This window comes from Salmo trutta, chromosome 22 (genome assembly GCF_901001165.1).
Source record: "Salmo trutta chromosome 22, fSalTru1.1, whole genome shotgun sequence".
NCBI classification, from domain to species: Eukaryota; Metazoa; Chordata; class Actinopteri; order Salmoniformes; family Salmonidae; genus Salmo; species Salmo trutta.
In genome coordinates, this window is record NC_042978.1 from 18,254,751 (window position 1) to 18,272,590 (window position 17,840).

At 45.3% G+C, this 17,840-nt stretch overlaps 1 protein-coding gene across 1 annotated transcript; it reads right to left on the bottom strand.

Moving 5' to 3' along the window:
* Positions 1–4,534: 4,534 nt before the first annotated feature.
* On the bottom strand, positions 4,535–17,671 carry LOC115158958 (ankyrin repeat domain-containing protein 24). Its single transcript, XM_029708392.1, has 23 exons — positions 17,236–17,671; positions 16,756–16,886; positions 14,882–14,970; positions 14,645–14,709; positions 14,484–14,541; positions 14,287–14,357; positions 14,026–14,132; positions 13,669–13,838; positions 12,791–12,813; positions 12,394–12,480; positions 12,136–12,258; positions 11,144–11,263; positions 10,894–11,026; positions 10,505–10,683; positions 9,833–9,999; positions 9,398–9,430; positions 8,589–9,346; positions 7,964–8,274; positions 6,588–6,821; positions 6,052–6,228; positions 5,251–5,433; positions 5,088–5,153; positions 4,535–4,972 (listed from the first exon to the last, which is right to left on the bottom strand). Exons 1-23 carry the CDS (start codon positions 17,272–17,274, stop codon positions 4,898–4,900), a joined length of 3,399 nt encoding a protein of 1,132 aa, XP_029564252.1. The 5' UTR covers positions 17,275–17,671; the 3' UTR covers positions 4,535–4,897.
* Positions 17,672–17,840: the final 169 nt, after the last annotated feature.

Here is a 17,840-nt window from a genome sequence, read left to right on the forward strand (position 1 = left end):
TTTAAAGACATTCAGAGACTTGTCCCGAAGCCACTCCTGCGTTGTCTTGGCTGTGTGCTTAGGGTCGTTGTCTTTCTGGAAGGTGAACCTTCGCCCAGTCTGAGGGCCTGAGCGCTCTGGAGCAGGTTTTTATCAAGGATCTCTGTACTTTGCTCCGTTCATCTTTCCCTCGATCCTGACTAGTCTCCCAGTCCCTGTCACTGAAAAACATCCCCACAGCATGATGCTGCCACCACCATGCTTCACTGTAGGGATGGCCTTTCTCATGGTCTGAGAGTCCTTTATGTGCCTTTTGGCAAACTCCAAGCGGGCTGTCATGTGCCTTTCACTGAGGAGTGGCTTCCGTCTGACCACTTTACCATAAAGGCCTGATTGGTAGAGTGATGCAGAGACGGTTGTCCTTCTGGTAGGTACTCCCATCTCCCCAGAGGAACTCTGGAGCTCTGTTAGAGTGACCATCGGGTTCTTGGTCACCTCCCTGACCAAGGCCCTTCTCCCCCGATTGCTCAGTTTGGCCTGGCGGCCACCTCTAGGAAGAGTCTTGGTGGTTCCAAACTTCTTCCATTTAAGAATGATGGAGGCCACTGTGTTCTTGGGGACCTTCAATACTGCAGAAATGTTTTGATACCCTTCCCCAGATCTGTGCCTTGACACAATCCTGTCTCGGAGCTCTACAGACAATTCCTTCAATCTCATGACTTGGTTTTTGCTCTGACATGCACTGTCAACTGTGGGACCTTATGTAAACAGATGTGTGCCTTTCCAAATCATGTCCAATCAATTGAATTTACCACAGGTTGACTCCAATCAAGTTGTGGAAACATCTCAAGGAGGGTCAATGGAAACAGGATGCACCTGAGCTCAAATTCGAGTCTCATAGCAAAGGGTCTGAATACTTATGTAAATAAGGTATTTCTGTTTTTTTAATTTTATAGATTTGCAAAACTTTCTAACAACCTGTTTTTGCTTTGTCATTATGGGGTATTGTGTGTAGATTGATGAGGAAAATGTTTTATTTAATCAATGCAGAGGAATGCAGAGGCCGAATGGAGCTCTATATCGCATCGCTATGCGCCTCCCACATTTTGTAACAATGCCAACAATGGGTCTGTATAGCTCCGTATTGACATGCTTAGTTGATGGTAGGTGGGAGAGGTACATACTGTATAAACACAAACTCACTTCCTTGACAACAGCTCTGCACTACTCCGCAAAGCGCAAGAAGTATGAATGCCCTGATTTCTGCTGGGGCCATTCTTGCCCTGACTTCTGCTGAGGCCATATCCGTAAATGCTGCATGGCCAATGCGCCCAGATGCACAATGCACTTCTCAGTCCAGAATGCGCTCTCTCTTGCCAATTTGTGCGCATTCATCGTTTCATAACTTAATTGTGTGAATTATTTGCATTTCATTGTTATTGTATATCAATTCCCCATTACATATATCACCAGTAGGCCATTTACCATTAATTCCCATAATGTCTAATCTACATTTGTTACTTTGGTTACGGTCATTTTTTTATGCATTCAATATTATTATTCCAATCTTCCTGTTCTCATTCTCGGAGTGGACACATTGTTTGCAGAGTGCACAACCTATGCTACACTTGTAAGAAACAAGTTTTGGTTTGTTTAAATCCAATTAGGCGTCCTGTCAATTTTGTCATTGTCTTTTGTTTAGAGCGCCCCTGTCAATGTTGAGTAAGTAGGCCTATAGGCTACCTGGCCTGTGCGCAAACCTAGTCATATAAATGTGCCCATTGGGGATCTGATAGTATTTCTAATTAGCTTAATGCACCACCACTAATGACCTGTGGAGTTTCTCAAAGTAATGTTTTCTTCACCTCAAACAGCAAGAAAACGAAGCCTGTTTTTACATCCATTGAGAATTATAATAGTTCCTCAATGTATCTGAAAAATCTTTCCAGCTCTCTCTCTTTCGATAACCACTCAGCGTGAAAGGGAAAAATGTCATGTTCTGATCCAGTGGAAACATAATATAATAGACTTCTTATCAGTGCTTGGCTTGACATGGACTGAAATAGGTTCCGGTACTCATTTTGGGTGCTGGTACTGTTTATATTTAGGTGCAGGAGCTCCACAATACTTTTGAGCTGCTAATATTCTATAAAGGGAACAGGAGTTTAAACAGTAGAACATTTGAGGTTCTAGTATTCAGCTCCGTTGAGGTCCTGTCACGAACCGGATCATTTACCGTAACAAAGAGGCAACAACAAAAATATATTTACTAACTAAAGTAAACTATAAACAAGTAACAATGGTGTGTGTAGTCAGTAATCAGTAGTGTAAGTGAGTGGTTACGTGCATAGATGGTGATAATGACGGGTGTTGAGAGGTCCCGAAACAAACAAACCAAAAATTGACCAAGGTAAAAACAGTTTCAGGTTGGATATTCAACGGATATTCGCGCTTTTAAACCTCAATACAGTGTTGCCAACTCCTCAGTAAGGAAAGTAGCTATTGGCTGTCCTAAAAGTCGCTAAATGACGTCATCATCTAATTTGCATAATTGGCCATGTGCATGTAATTGTGATGGACGCTGTAGGAGAGAGGAATAACTAGTGGGAGACACAAAAAGTGAGTAAAAAACACCCTAAATATGTTTAGAACACAAATCAACTTTCTTCTGTAGATACTTGTTTTTTTTATGACACAATTCCAACCCTCCTCCTTTATCCGGGCTTGGGACCGGCAAAAGTGACCCAAAAGAGACACTGGCGGAGTTACTTAGTTGTATTTTATTTAGTTTTTTAGTTTAGTTTTTTACCTTTACATCCCACCTTGAATGTAAGCCAGGGCGGGATCAGCCACCGGCGGCTTCCCGCAGTCTGGACGCGGATGGGTGAACATCTCCTGCTCTGACTGCAGCTGGGAGGGACTGCTGCGCGAGGACTGGGCCGCCTGTGAGTGCTTTGGGAAGGGGGTGGGGCCCACGGCAGCACCCGCTGCTCGTTGAGAAGAGTAAGAACGATACGTGCTTTCACGTCAGTCTCCAAAAGTCTCCAATAACACCAGAAAAAGTAGCTAGATTTGTCGCTAGTCGCTTTTTTGAAAATGTGTCGCTAGAGGGGTCTGAATACTCGCTAAATATAGCAACAATGTCGCTAAGTTGGCAACACTGCCTCAATAGCTTTCAAACCACTTGAGCCACACACTCCAAATAAGTGTCACGATGTTGTGCACATTGCACAGGTCTTATTTTCACGATTTGGACCTTAATTCGCTTTGCAAAGCTAATAAACATGTGGAAATGTGAGCAGTATTTTGTATTCCTAGTTGAATTAGTTAGGGAGCGTGAACAAAGTACAAACTTTTTTTACATTTGAATTTCAATAGCTCCTTGGTCATGTGACCAACTGACCTCAAAGGAAGTTCAGAATGTCCACTGACTACCCTTCTATATTGCACACCCTTTAGTTTGTCCATTTTCATCTCACATGATTTTACATGAATTTTTCTCTTTCCAATTTAAATAGCTCCTTGGTCATGTGACCAACTGACTTCAAACAAGGTTCAGAATGTACACTCAGTGGGCCTACACATTGCACACCCTTTATTTTTTCAATTTTCATTTCACACGTTTTTCATAAAAATGTTAAACTTTTTAATTTCAATAGCTCCTTGGTGATGTGACCTACTGGACTCAGACAAAGTTCAGAATGTACAATCAACAATCAGGCCTACACATTGCACACCCTTTAGTTTGTCCATTGTCATCTCACACGTTTTTACATTACATTTTTAAACTTTCTAATAGCTCCTTGGTCATGTGACCTACTGACTTCAAACAAGGTTCAGAATGTCCAGTCAATGGACAAGCTAAAGGGTGTGCAATATAGAAGGGTAGTCAGTGGACATTCTGAACTTCCTTTGAGGTCAGTTGGTCACATGACCAAGGAGCTATTGAAATTAGAATGTTTACAAAATTCATGTGAAATCATGTGGGATGAAAATGGACAAACTAAAGCGTGTGCAATGTGAAGGCCCACTGATTGTACATTCTGAACCTTGTTTGAGCCCACTAGGTCAGATGACCAAGGAGCTATTGAAATTAGAAAGTAAAAAAATGTAGTGTAAAAACATGTGAGATGAAAATGGACAAACTAAAGGGTGTGCAATATAGAAGGGTAGACAGTGGACATTCTGAACCTTGTTTGAGGTCAGTAGGTCACATGACCAAGGCGCTATTAAAATTAGAAACATTGAAAAATCATGTAAAATTGTGAGAGATGACAATGGACAAACTAAAGGGTGTGTAATGTGTGTTGGACCCAATCCACAGCACTCTCCCTTCATCTGGATTTATTAGGAATGTAGGCTAATGTTGAATGTCAGGCTTTATGGGAGCACATGTCAGCACCCACTGATATCCCTGGCCTAGCCTAAAACAGAGGAAAAAAATAAATCACTGAAAAGCTTCTGCATGTTAGTCCTATCACCTTTGAGCTTTTATTTATCCAATAAATAAATGTATCCAATAAATAAACATCTAAACAAGGAGGTAGAGGCAGGATTTTGGTTTCTTTCTACGTCTTTATTGTAAGAATATCATACAAAATATATTCAATCACTAGGCTCATCACACGATTGAGACAAGAGATACAATCTTGTTACTCAATACAAGTAATTATCTATACAGACATTTCTCTTTCTGATACCAGACAACCATACCTGTCTATCCAGTTCAACGCTAGTCATGAAGGGGCTAGCCTCTATGTCTTTCCAAGGCTACACGTACTGTACTGTATGCAGAACAGACCAGTTGCTTTCAGTAAGTGTGTACATATACTGTAGTTAGTAGATGGTATAGTACAGTGATGGGTCCCATAGCCCGTTGTGTCTTCCATTGCACAGGGAGTACACTGCCTGTGGGGGGTCAGTAACCCTGGTCCTTGTGTGACATCCTCAGGATCTGCAGTAAGAGATCTTGGACCTCCTCATCCATCCGGCCCTGAGGAAGATACAACAAGTCTCATTCACATCCCATCAACTACACAACAACACTTCATATTGCACTGACCTGATAATGACATGTCTTCTACAAAGGTGCATAGAGTTGGACTTACCTGTACAGCAGCCAGTAGATGGGATCGGTATACAGCTACAACTTGTCTGTGCTTTCGTTCCCAATCCTGTAATAAGATATACAATACAGACAGTATGCTCCAGCGTTCTTTAAACCATGAACCTAGGTATTTGGTATTTGTTTTGGCTCAGTGATGCCCTCACCTGGAGCTCCTTGGAGAGTACAGCCACTCTGTTCTGCAGCGCCACCTGCTGGCCAGGGTTCACAGGGGGGACTCTCTCAGAGTGGGAGTGAGAGGAGGAGTGGGAGGAGGAGAGTCCCAGAGGAGGACTCAGGGCCCCCAGAGCCTCCTTCAGACGGAAAACCTCCTTAGAGAGCTCCATTATCTACACACAACAAGAGAGAGAGGGAGGGAGATCACAGATCCCTTCATTTCCCATAGTCTTTTTCTCAGTTCCAAATCACACTCATACCCTCACCGTTCAGCACTATGTGTTGATCTAAAAGGAATGGACAGCAACATGACCAAATTCCACCCAGCTTACCAGACGGCAAGGGGTAGGTTGTCTGACTTATACTGAATTTAATTCCACTGCTCTTTTTATTTATCGCTACGTACTTTCAGTCTGAGACCGCCATCGTAAAAGTTGTTTCTGCTGATGTTAAAGAGTGGGGCATTGTACAAAACAAGTCATCAGCGATTGGATCGTCTCTAACCAATCAGTATCAAAGCCAATGATTTTACCCACATGTGTTCAGGCTCTGGCCCAACCCATCAGTTTCTTTGACCAATCAAAACGGTTTGAATGTGTTCGCATTCGAGAAGTCATGAGGGAGGAGATCAAATCCAGACTCATCATGGAGAAGAAACATTAGTTGATGTGGCGTTTGGTCTAAGCGATGTGGATGGGTAGCCAGGCAAAGGGGTAGGGGCTAGGGGTCGATTTCCAAATAAAGTACAGTGTCGCTCAATTTAACTTCTACCATCTGTGTCTCTGTCTCACCTTGCGGTCCTTCTCCTTGACCAGGCCCTGGGAGTCCTGGATGTCTTTGTGGAGCTCCTGGATGTGGCTGGACTGGGCCTGCAGGTCAGCCAGCTGCTGCTGCGCCGTGGCCAGCTGAGCCTCGGCCACCTGACGTTCACTCTTATTAAACAGAGCCTCTCGCTGCACCTGGAACACCTGTTGGGAGGGAGACAGGGAGAAAGAAAGATGTTTTATTGTCACACACCGGATAGATGCCGTGAAATGTGTTGTTTTACAGGGTCAGCCATAGTAGTACAGCGCCCCTAGAAAGGGGGGAGATAGATGACATGAGGGAAAAGGATGTAAGGAGATATAGAACACACACATAAATAACGCAAAAGGAGAAAGGAAACCCTGGTGCACATCAGTTTGTCCGCTATTGTGGCAACAGTCCAACCTGTAGTCTGTAGCATGTGGCTTTTAGTCAACTCTTGAGTTAATGTTTCAGTCTCTAACTTTCTTCAAATTCTCAGTATTTTGGTAAACAAGAACAACAACAACACACACACACACACCTCGGTGCAGGTCTTCTCATGTTTGCGCGTGAGGTCGTTGAATCGGGCGGTGAGTGTGTTGATATCGGCCTGCAGTGAGAGGCGCTGGGACTCGTGGTCCTCCTTTGACACCAGGCCCTGTTCCACAGCCTTTTGGGACCTCATGTCTCTCAGCTCTGTCTCCTTCACACTCAGAGCATCCTTGGCCTCCTCCGCACTGCTCTCACTGGCCTGCAGAGCGCGCTGCAGCTCCAACTGATACAACAGGAACAGTAGACAGCATGAAGTCAGGAAGTATTACTTTCATAGTACTGTCAAAGATTTTTTACAACTAACCCAGGATAGACCAGAGCATGTCGTTTTCAATGGGAGAAAATTAATCACAGTGGGCAAAACAAGCAAGGAGTTGGGCCAAGCTAAGCACGAGTTAGTGGGATCCTATTGGTGCGTTTTAGAATTTATTGGAACATTTCCATTAGGGAACGGCTACTCTGTGACATGCACAATAACTCAATTTGCCCTTTGCACTCCTAACAAGGCAATTTTTTAAAACTTTGGCAAATGGTAAAGTCCACAAAACGCAGTCCACTCAGTTTTTTTCAGATTTTAGTTTTGGAAACAGAAAACTGTATGGAGATCAAATGTTTCATCGATGAGAAAATTAGCAGAAGGTTGCCAAAATCCATCTTGCTCCATCTTCTCCCACTGCCGGCCACTGGGCTTCCTCTCATCACTGGATGCCTCACATTTATACATCCGGTGAAATATCGGTGTCATTGATCTATCTGTGGTACTGTAGTGTAGGCTACTCAGTTCCTCCAAGATTTCACCAGGATTTATTGTGATATTTCCGGGGAAAAATGCTTGTTTTTGCTGGGGCAATTCTGACATTTTGCATAGCAATATGCAATGATTTTGTCCGATTTGTTACGAAAATGTGTGGACGAGGTAAAGAGTTTGTTGACATGTGGCTTGATTGAACTATATTATGCAGTAAATGTGCAGTTGAAATTGCGTACCCTTTTTTTGTACTGTGGTGATAGGTCCGTTTTTTTTGCGATAAAATTGCAATGATTTACTGTTTTATGTGGAAATAGTACAGTGATTGGTCAAATTTGCAAGCCCTCAGATAATATGCATGGAATTGTTGATTTTGATAAATAAATTGCGATTGCAGAATCGCGGAATCCTGGAGGGACTGGCTGTATATGATTGACAGAAGTGGTGCCATACATGGCCAAATGGGGGTCATACACAATTCTGGTGCTTAGTCATTTGTGCTAAAACATATGTTGTATTTATGATAGCCTAATATCCATTTACTTAGAACCTCAATATATATATATGATCTGAGGCTAACTCCCTCGTCGCTTGCATGCATTTCTCTTCAAGCTAACCTTAACTTTGTTGTGCTCCTCCCTGGGTATAAGGTCCTGTTGTGTGTCCTGTAGCTGGGCCTCTAGCCTAGCCGTCTCAGTCTGGGCATGGCATCGCAGGGCCCTTTCTGCCTGCAGCTCCTGGGCTGTCTGGGCCAGCTGCTCCGACAGGGCCGACAGCGCCTCTGTGTGTTGGGACAGGGATACTGCGTCTCTCATGTGGAGGGTGTCCTGAGCCCGGCCCTCGCGTTCCGCACACAAACAGTCCAGAGCCTGAGCTGCTTCCTGCCTTGCCACCTCCAGTTCCTCTCTCACCTGTCTCAAGGAAGGCTCTAATTGGAGAGAAGAAATATCACAGACTTAGAGAGTGCTCTGATTGGTGAGAAGTGTCATCACGCAAAGCCTCAGAAAGAGTTCTGATTGGACAGAACTGCCGTCACAAACTCAGAGAGACATGAAAGTCATTACATGACAGCAAATGAATGGTTATAAACAAGTTATTTAAAGCTTACCACTGTGATTGACTACAGTGAAATAATTTGTCCTTGTGCCACAAAGAGAGCAAAGATGATAGATAAGGTAGAGGATATTATAATACCGGAGTATAACAGTAACAGGGCACCAGTTAGACACCAGGGAAACACACCTGATGTGATGGAGGGCTCTGACCCCTCAGACCTATCTTCCTCCTCTTCCTCCTCCTCGTCTCCTTGGTGGTGTGTGGGGCTGGGGGGACGTAGTCTCTCCAGCTCCAGTAAAGCCTCGTTCAGTCTCAGGCTGGCCTCAGCCCTCTCCCTGGCCAGCTGCTCACACTGCAGACCCAGGGTCACCTGCACCTCGTCCAGCTCCAAACGGGGAACACACTGCCTCAGCTCCTCCTCCAGCTCCCCCACACGCCCCTGCAGCCTCCGCACCACCTCCCCTTCTTGCTTTACCACACCCTCTCTCCTTTCCCCCGCTCTCCCTGACTCCTTGCTCTCTGCCAGGTCGGCTTCAAGCTCGCTCACCCTCTCCCTGAGGCTCCTCACTGTCTCACTCTCCCCTCCTCCGTCCTCCTTTTCGCCCTCTTTTTCTGTTCCTTTATCTTCCAGGGCTGCCTGTAGTTCCTTAACTTTCTTTCTCAGCTGTTTGACCGTGTCATTGTCCCCTGTGCTCTCACCCTCACTCTGTCCCTCCCCCTGTCTCTCTCGCTCTTTCAGCGCCGCCTCCAGGTCCCTCACCCTCTCTCTCAGCTGCTGCGTCTCCTGGCTCGCCCCCTCCGTCTCACCCACCGTGCCCCCATGGCCCCCCGCCTGTTCCACGGAGTAGACCCCAAGGTGCACCTGTTCTCTCAGCTCCTCCAGTTCAGACTGGGAGTGGGCCAGCTGCTCCTCCAGCCCACACAGCCTCTCCTTCAGCTCCTTACTGCTCTCCCCCTCCATCTCCTCTGTCCTCTCCTTCCCCTCTGCCCCTGACTCCCCCTCTCCTCCCCCTTCCACTTCCTCACACCTGCAGAAAAGACAACAAATATCAGAACTGAAGTGAAGTGAGAGGTTTAACTATGGTTGTAGAGGCACATTATGCTAGCTAGAATCTTCTAATTACAATACTGTGGCTGGCAGGGTTCAAATTACACACTGACTCTTAAATAGTTGGCTTAAAGATGCTAAAAATAGTGGGCTGGACCAGTGTTAATATGTTGAACCATTATGGGGGTGTCCATGTTGATTTAATACTTTAGTCCTTACCGGGGTGCCCTCATGGTAGTGCTCAGCACCCCAGGGCACCTCTACAAATGGAACTCGAACCCTAGTGGGTGGTGTGAATGTGACATTTTAGTCATTTAGTAGATGCTCTTATCCAGAAGGTATAAGGTGGCTGGTGTAAGATGGTGTGGGTGGTAATCCTTACCCCTGTTCCCCTGCCATGCTGGAGGCCTCAGCTGAAGCCCGGGCCTGGGAGTAGTGCTCCTGCAGAGCTTCAAACTCCCTCCTCAGGGAGTCATACAGAGCCGTGGGGACAAAGTCTGGGCCGGATGTCTGCATGTCAGTGTCATCTTTCTCAAACATCTCCAGCATCTGCAAGCCACACAAGATCACAGCACAGAAATGATCAGTGAGGGTTTGTTTATTCTCTAGCAGTTGTGATATGTATATCATAGGTTAAGCATCCTATTTTCCTATTGTCAAAACGTTATAAACTCAAGTCGCCAGTCACAGAACTCCTCTACTCCTCCTTGGTGACAGGTTCAGACTTTATACCAGCCCTCAGACACACCCTCCCATGGTAGCCAGGCTGTAACCCTTTGTCCCGATTCTGTCTACTTGTACAGACCATGACCCAGTTAGTGAAGAATGCCTGCAACCAGTCTCTGTGCCTCTCTGTGATGCTATTATTCTATTTCTAGCTGGATGCTACATCATAGGCCTATAACGTGGTTATGACTAATGGTCCAATCGGATGCTGCCCAGCCAGCCTTGAACCAGCAGCATCATCAGTACTACTCTGGACTCTGAAGGGCCTTTTAATAACTCCCTCTCTATCAATTCATTAGCCAATGCTGTGTGTGTGTGTGTTTGTTACCTGCACTTTCAGGACCAGCTCCTGATTCTGTAAGGCCAGCTCCTTCAGCTGTCTGCGTAGCTCAGTCACAGTGTCTGGGTCTGCAGGACCAGGAGAGGTGGGGTTGAGGGAGTCTGCCTCCCCCTCGTCCAGAGCAGAGGGAGACTCTCTCGACCGCCTGGAGAGCAGCTTCTCAGCACCTTCAAGATAGACGGAGGTAAATCAATGCCATATTTTGACTAACAAAACATCAGCCATTGCCATGTCAGTAGCTAGAATTTGAGTGATGATTCGTCATCTTGGTATGACTCTCATTAGGCTGCTATATCCTAAGTCCATCTATCCAACATTTGGTCAGTTTAACAAATTTAACAAACTACCAGCAGTATTCCCTCTCTACCCGCACACACCTGGGAAGTCCAGCATGTCGTCATCTGAGTCACTGGCACCGATCACCTGACCTGCCTTCAGCTCTTCCAGCTCAGTCTGCAGCCTGTCCCGCTCTGCCTCCGCTTGCTGCAGACGCTCTCTCAGCTGAGTCAGCTAGCACAGGGAGAGAGTGAGTTCACAGCGGATTTCTTTTCAGATATATGAGAGGTTTCTAGGGAACAGGCGTTTGAGCTTGAGCTCAAGCTCGGAAGTGAACATTGCATGCAGTACCTCCTCCAGGGCAGTGTGGGCGCTGTTCTGCTGCTGCTCCAGACCTTTGATCTTCTGGAGCAGACGTCCCCTTTCCAGACGCAGTCTGCGGATCTCCTCAAACACCTCCTCATCCTCCATCTCACAGACACACACATAGCAATACTTATCAGTAATATCAGTCGCACAGCAGCACCGTACTCATTAGCAGTCTCAAATTGAATACAGTAGATAGTCAATCACTATGTATTGTCTGTTACTGTCTGCTACAGTCATAAATACTGATCCTAAAAATGTATATCTAAAGATGAGTACCTTGAATTGAGATGTGTTAAGGTTGTATACCATATGTATAAGCATTTTTTATCTCCTGTATGCTTAGGTGCTATTAGCGTTGCAAATGGAGGGTATATTTCTGGTAACATTTATCAGTAAACTAACAGACGTGAGTCGCCTTTTTGGTTAATTCAGATTATCACAGGTGTCTGTAATTATTTCTGGCCTTCTGTGTGGCCTTATCACTTGTAAAATATGTACAATAATACAATCATTTTGAAATTTAAAAAAACATGACAAAACTGTAAAACATGAACCTAAATATAACCCATCAATTTATTGAATAACATTGATGTTTAAAATGAGGGTTACAGCATTAAATATCCTTTATATTTTTTACACACTTTTATATATTTTACTAGCTATGTCAGTAGGTCTTTGTTGTTCATTTTTTGCCGCCAAACTGGTGGTCGTTGCGAAAAAAGTAAATAGTTGGAAGAGTTGCAGAGTTAATTGAAAATAATGCCATTGTTGATTAGATACTTTTTTCATAAATTAAGCTATTATCTCTTGAACCATCTACTAGAAACTCATGGAAAATATAGACAAAGATATAAAATAGATGACCTATTAATTACCAAAATTGCAGAACATTTCGGTAACTTTGGTAAATTACCGGTAGTTTTGCAACCCTAGGTGCTATGCATACACTATGCAGTGGCAGGGACGTAACTCACAAGATTAGCCTGAGCAGAGCGTTGCGTCTCTGGGGACTGAGGAGGGGGAGCGGGTCTCTGGGTCTGAGGCTCAGGAGAGGCAGGGGGAGGAGGGCTCTGGGAGGCAGGAGATGGCGGGGAGCCCTGGAACATGGTTATCAAAGTTATTATGAGCATGATTATCACAGCATAAGTAAGAGTTAGTAAAAATCATACAAAAAGCATTTTGATATGTCAAAGTAACAACTATGTTATCCATCTCTGGAGCTGCAGTCGTACCTGGGGAGGGGAGTGCGGAGGAGGGGGGGCTTTCCTCTTGCGGGGGGTCGTACCCCCTGGTAGGGGAGGGGGAGGAGGGGGCTGTCGCTGGAGGCACAAACAAACAGAAGGAACAGGGGAACAGGGGAAAGCAGGAGGACAGGAGCAGCAAGGTCCAAAACAAAGCAAGCAGTACTTTAGCCTAAAATATCTTGTAATGAGATTTTTACATGTTTTCCTTGTGAGATGTTACTTCAGCTGTTGTTGTTCAAATGTTGTTGTTGTAGATTGAACATGTGATAAGAAGTTGGTGTTTGTTCCTATGTCGTAAAGTCTATTATGTACAATTCAGTAATACTGGCTATGTTTTTACATGAATGTGTAGTGAGTGAAAATGAAATGATGAGTGGTAAGTTACCTCTTCTCCATTGCCCTCAGTGGCTACGTATGCATGGGAGAGACAAACAGCAAGGCCTTTTAACCTCTGGTCCATTGAGATTCAACACACTCACACAAACACACACACACACACAATGATTTACACTGCAGTTAAAGCTAAAAAGCATACCCATTACCCACAAAAGCATTCCCCAAAAAGCTAAATAAAGAAAATCCTCCTATATCCTGTCGCACACAGTATACCACCACACAACAGCCCTACTGTAAGCTGTAAGCTACAAGACTCCTCATATATCAGATACACCAGAGACATTTTAGAGACTGCTCTATTTTCATTCACCTCCATTTCAAACGATACACACATCTGTTTTTCGTAAATCAGCAAGCCTTTGTTTAAAGATAAAAGTGCAGCAAGCCTTCCCTCTCTGTTTCAGCCTGTTACAATTACCCCCAGCTGTCTCCTTCATCGACTTCCTCACATTACAGCCATTTCCTGGGGGATCAGATTGAGGCCATAACCCAGACCATAGAATTACAGCTGATAGAAAGGATAAAGCACCATGGATTTTGGTACAGTACAACCAACAGCAGACATCGTTTTGTGGCATGTCAATTGATTAAACATTTGAAATGGTATACCAAATATGGCCTCCATACACCCAGCAGGAAATGTTGAGTTGAATTAGTCTATTCTATCGATTATAATTCTATGCACCAGACTGCCACTGCCAGAGCCCAGAGTAGGGCTGCAGTGCATAGTCGGGGTCGATTCCATTTCAATTCAGAGGGTGGATGGAAATTCCAATTCAACCATTGTAAAAATCCTAATTGAAATGGAATTGAGCCCAATCCTGCTGCAGTCGGCAGGGGAGACAACCAAAGGTTACCGTTGGTTACCTGGAGCTCTGTTTTGCAGCAGCTGTGCGATGCGCTGGTTGCCGGCGGTTGCGCCGTAGTGGGCTGCGTGGTGTCCGAGGGCGTCGGCAAGATGTGGGTTAGCCCCTCCCCTTAGCAACGCCTCCACAGTCTCTGCACTGTCACTCTCACAGGCCAGCATCAGGGCTGACCTACAACATAAAAAACACAAGATCAAGAACATAAGAGCAGGACACATAACATACATTTAGCCCCTTATGAAACACTGCAGGTCTATCTGACTACATAGCCAGCCGTCACCTTTGTCTTATGTTCACAGTTTGTTTTGCATAAGTCAATCTAATACAAAGCCTTGTTTGTTGAGTCTTGTTGAAGTACCTGCCCTGGCTGTCCTGTATGTTGGGATTGGCCCCTCGGTCCAACAGGAAAGCACACAGCTCCACTCTGCTCATCTGGGCTCCTAGGATAAGCGCTGTCACCCCATCCTGAGATAGCGAGGCCACAATGACTTAACATGGTTGATTGAATCATGTGTGTTAGTGATGGGCTGTAACAAAACCCTGCACACCCTTTAGCTCTCCTGGACCTGGCTTGGTGGCTGCTGCTGTACAGAGACAGTCTAAGGCCTATGCCACTTACCCCATCCTGGGTATCCAGACAGGCTTTGAAGTCCCACAGAGTCTCAGTGCAGGACAAGCAGCCGCTCACAGCTGCAGGAAGATGGACAGACACCATAGTGAAACAAATGGAAGGTACAAAATGGTTGAGTTGTTTACAGTGTTACACAAACAGTGCTGTAATCAATTGTATTATACAGTAGCTAGTGCATTGCAGACCTGCGTGATGCAAAGCTGTCCGGCCAAAGCTGTCTGTGGAGTCTACAGACAATCTCTCCTGTAGGAGTATGAGACGCATTTCACCAAAAATGCATGATAACGGCATACCTTATTTTCCATGTATCGTAGTAATATTAACTGTGTCTGACTGTCTATTGTACCTGTAATAGTCTCTTCAGGCACTCAGGCTGGCAGTTCTTGGCTGCAAGGTGAAGGGCACTGAAGCCTTGGGGTTGATGAGGCCATTTCAATCACCAAGAGAAAGAAGGAAAGAATGAGAGTAGCAAGAGAGCATGTTGTAATTGTTTTGACCAGTTATAGCCACAAAGCGTTACCTTGGCGGTCCGTGACACTAAATGTGTTAACAACATGTTCAGGTAATGAGACTGTCGTCTCACCTGTACCATCTGTCACGTTAATGTCTGGCCCGTGAGCCAGGATGACCTCCAAGCAGTCCAGACGACCCCGAGACGCACAGAGATGGAACCTACCAGGAAGAGATCATGTCCTTATGGTGATGAAGATAATCAACAAGAAGATAATCAACAAGATCATCAATACTAGTAAACTCAGCAAAAAAAGAAATGTCCTCTCACTGTCAACTGCGTTTATTTTCAGCAAACTTAACATGTGTAAATATTTGTATGAACATAAGATTCAACAACTGAGACATAAACTGAACAAGTTCCACAGACATGTGACTAACAGAAATGGAATAATGTGTCCCTGAACAAAGAGGGGGTCAAAATGAAAAGTAACAGTCAGTATCTGGTATGGCCACCAGCTGCATTAAGTACTGCAGTGCATCTCCTCCTCATGGACTGCACCAGATTCGCCAGTTCTTGCTGCTGTGAGATGTTACCCCACACTTCCACCAAGACACCTGCAAGTTCCCGGACATTTCTGGGGGGAATGGCCCTAGCCCTCACCCTCCGATCCAACAGGTCCCAGACGTGCTCACTGAGATTGAGATCCGGGCTCTTCGCTGGCCATGGCAGAACACTGACATTCCTGTCTTGCAGGAAATCACGCACAGAACGAGCAGTATGGCTGGTGGCATTGTCATGCTGGAGCGTCATGTCAGGATGAGCCTGCAGGAAGGGTACCACATGAGGGAGGAGGATGTCTTCCCTGTAATGCACAGTGTTGAGATTGCCTCCAATGATAACAAGCTCAGTCCGATGATGCTGTGACACACCGCCCCAGAGCACGACGGACCCTCCACCTCCAAATCGATCCCGCTCTAGAGTACAGGCCTCGGTGTGACGCTCATTCCTTCATCGATAAACGCAAATCCGACCATCACCCCTGGTGAGACAAAACTGCGACTCCTCAGTGAAGAGCACTTTTTGCCAGTGTTGTCTGGTCCAGTGATGGTGGGTTTGTGCCCATAGGCGACATTTTTGCCAGTGATGTCTGATGAAGACCTGCCTTACAACAGGCCTACAAGCCCTCTGTCCAGCCTCTCTCAGCCTATTGCGGATAGTCTAAGCACTGATAGAGGGATTGTGAGTTCCTGGTGTAACTCGGGCAGTTGTTGTTGCCATCCTGTACCTGTCCCGCAGGTGTGATGTTCAGATGTACCGATCCTGTGCAGGTGTTGTTACACGTGGTCTGCCACTGCGAGGATGATCCGCTGTCCGTCCTGTCTCCCTGTAGCGCTGTGTTAGGAGTCTCACAGTACGGACATTGCAATTTATTGCCCAGGCCACATCTGCAGTTCTCATGCCTCCTTGCAGCATGCTTCAGGCACATTCACACAGATGAGCAGGGACCCTGGGCATCTTTCTTTCTGTGTTCTTCAGAGTCAGTAGAAAGGCCTCTTTAGTGTCCTAAGTTTTCATAACTATGACCGTAATTGCCTACCGTCTGTAAGCTGTTAGTGTCTTAACGACCGTTCCACAGGTGCATGTTCATTAATTGTTTATGGTTCATTGAACAAGCATGGGAAACAGTGTTTAAACCCTTTACAATGAAGATCTGTGAAGTTATTTGGATTTTTATGAATTATCTTTGAAAGGCAGGGTCCTGAAAAAGGGACGTTTCTTTCTTTGCTGAGTTTAGTAATGCAACAAAGAAAGTAGAAAGGAGAATTTAAACTATTTACCCGCAGTGACACAGCTTGAACAGTAAGGGCCATTTCGTGGTGCATTTAAACCTAGCCCAAGACTAATCAGCAAGTTCAATAACGATTCTCCATTGAAAGTGCTTCTTAGTCTAAGACTAGGCTTAGTCTGTGTCCGGGAAACTGGCCCTAAGTGCTGGTACTTACGCTGACTTTCCCTCCACGTCCAGTTTGGTGGGACAAAGTCCCTTCTTCACAATCAGGGCAGCTACTTTGTCAGGCTCGTTCTGCTCTACAGCCTGCAGCAGTCTCTCATCGCTCTTACTCCAGTCCTGACTCTGAGGAGACAGGGACAGATGGGTCACGACTCAGTCGCAACCTGGGGCTCATGATCAGAGCTAACCAAATTACAGTACATACAGTACAGAATAGACACGGACCCCTATCTGATTACATACTATACAAAGATCTGAGTGATGACTAACCATAGGTCTAGATGAGACTGCCAAATCTAATACTCGTCAAAGTGAAATGACGATGGACATACGGCACAAGCTGATTGCTTCTATGGGACATTACACACAGTACACAACATTCATTTTGAACCGTTTTTGCCAGAAAAAGTAGAGAGAAAGTACAATGAAAAGACAGCTGAGGTCAAACAGATGTAAAAGAGAGTGTACCTACCACCAGTAAGCTGAAACAGGGACAGAAATAACGCTTCATCAGGCTCAGAGCTGACGATCGATAGAGCTAGGAAGGATCCATAGACCCATAGAGTGGTGCACTGCCTGATCAGAATTCTGACACACACAAACATACACACTACTCAATTGCCACTAGGCCTTAAATACAGCATCAGAGTTTAACACTAACTTAGCACTGACTTAATGACAAAGCATAAATGCACAGCATAAACCTCGCTGAAAACAATCGACAACCCCATGCATGTATCAAAACAGAACCATGATGATGCACATCCTAAAGATAAACATTAGGCTATACTTCCTTGCACAAACACACACACTGCTTCAGCCCTCTGAGTCTCACGATAACGTCGCTCTCCATACGCAGTGCTCTGCTCTCTCAGCCAAAACACCTTCCACTCTTCCTGTGCTGCTGCTCTCAGGGACCTACGTACTCAGTCTGCAGTCTCAACCTGGCACACACACTCTCTCTATCTTACACACACACACACACACACACACACACACACACACACACACACACCTTCCTCTTTTGGTGCCCTTCTTATTTTTCACCCCAGCCTAGTCTAGTACTGTCTTCTCTAC

Excerpts from the sequence above, each read along its gene's own strand:
- LOC115158958 (XM_029708392.1), bottom strand. The coding sequence starts at position 17,274 with ATGAAGCGTTATTTCTGTCCCTGTTTCAGCTTACTGGTG. Across the intron at positions 9,431-9,832 it reads AGCATGGCAGGGGAACAGGG|GTGTGAGGAAGTGGAAGGGG; the intron begins GTAAGGATTACC and ends TCTTTTCTGCAG. Across the intron at positions 5,434-6,051 it reads TCAAGGAGAAGGACCGCAAG|ATAATGGAGCTCTCTAAGGA; the intron begins GTGAGACAGAGA and ends TGTTGTGTGTAG.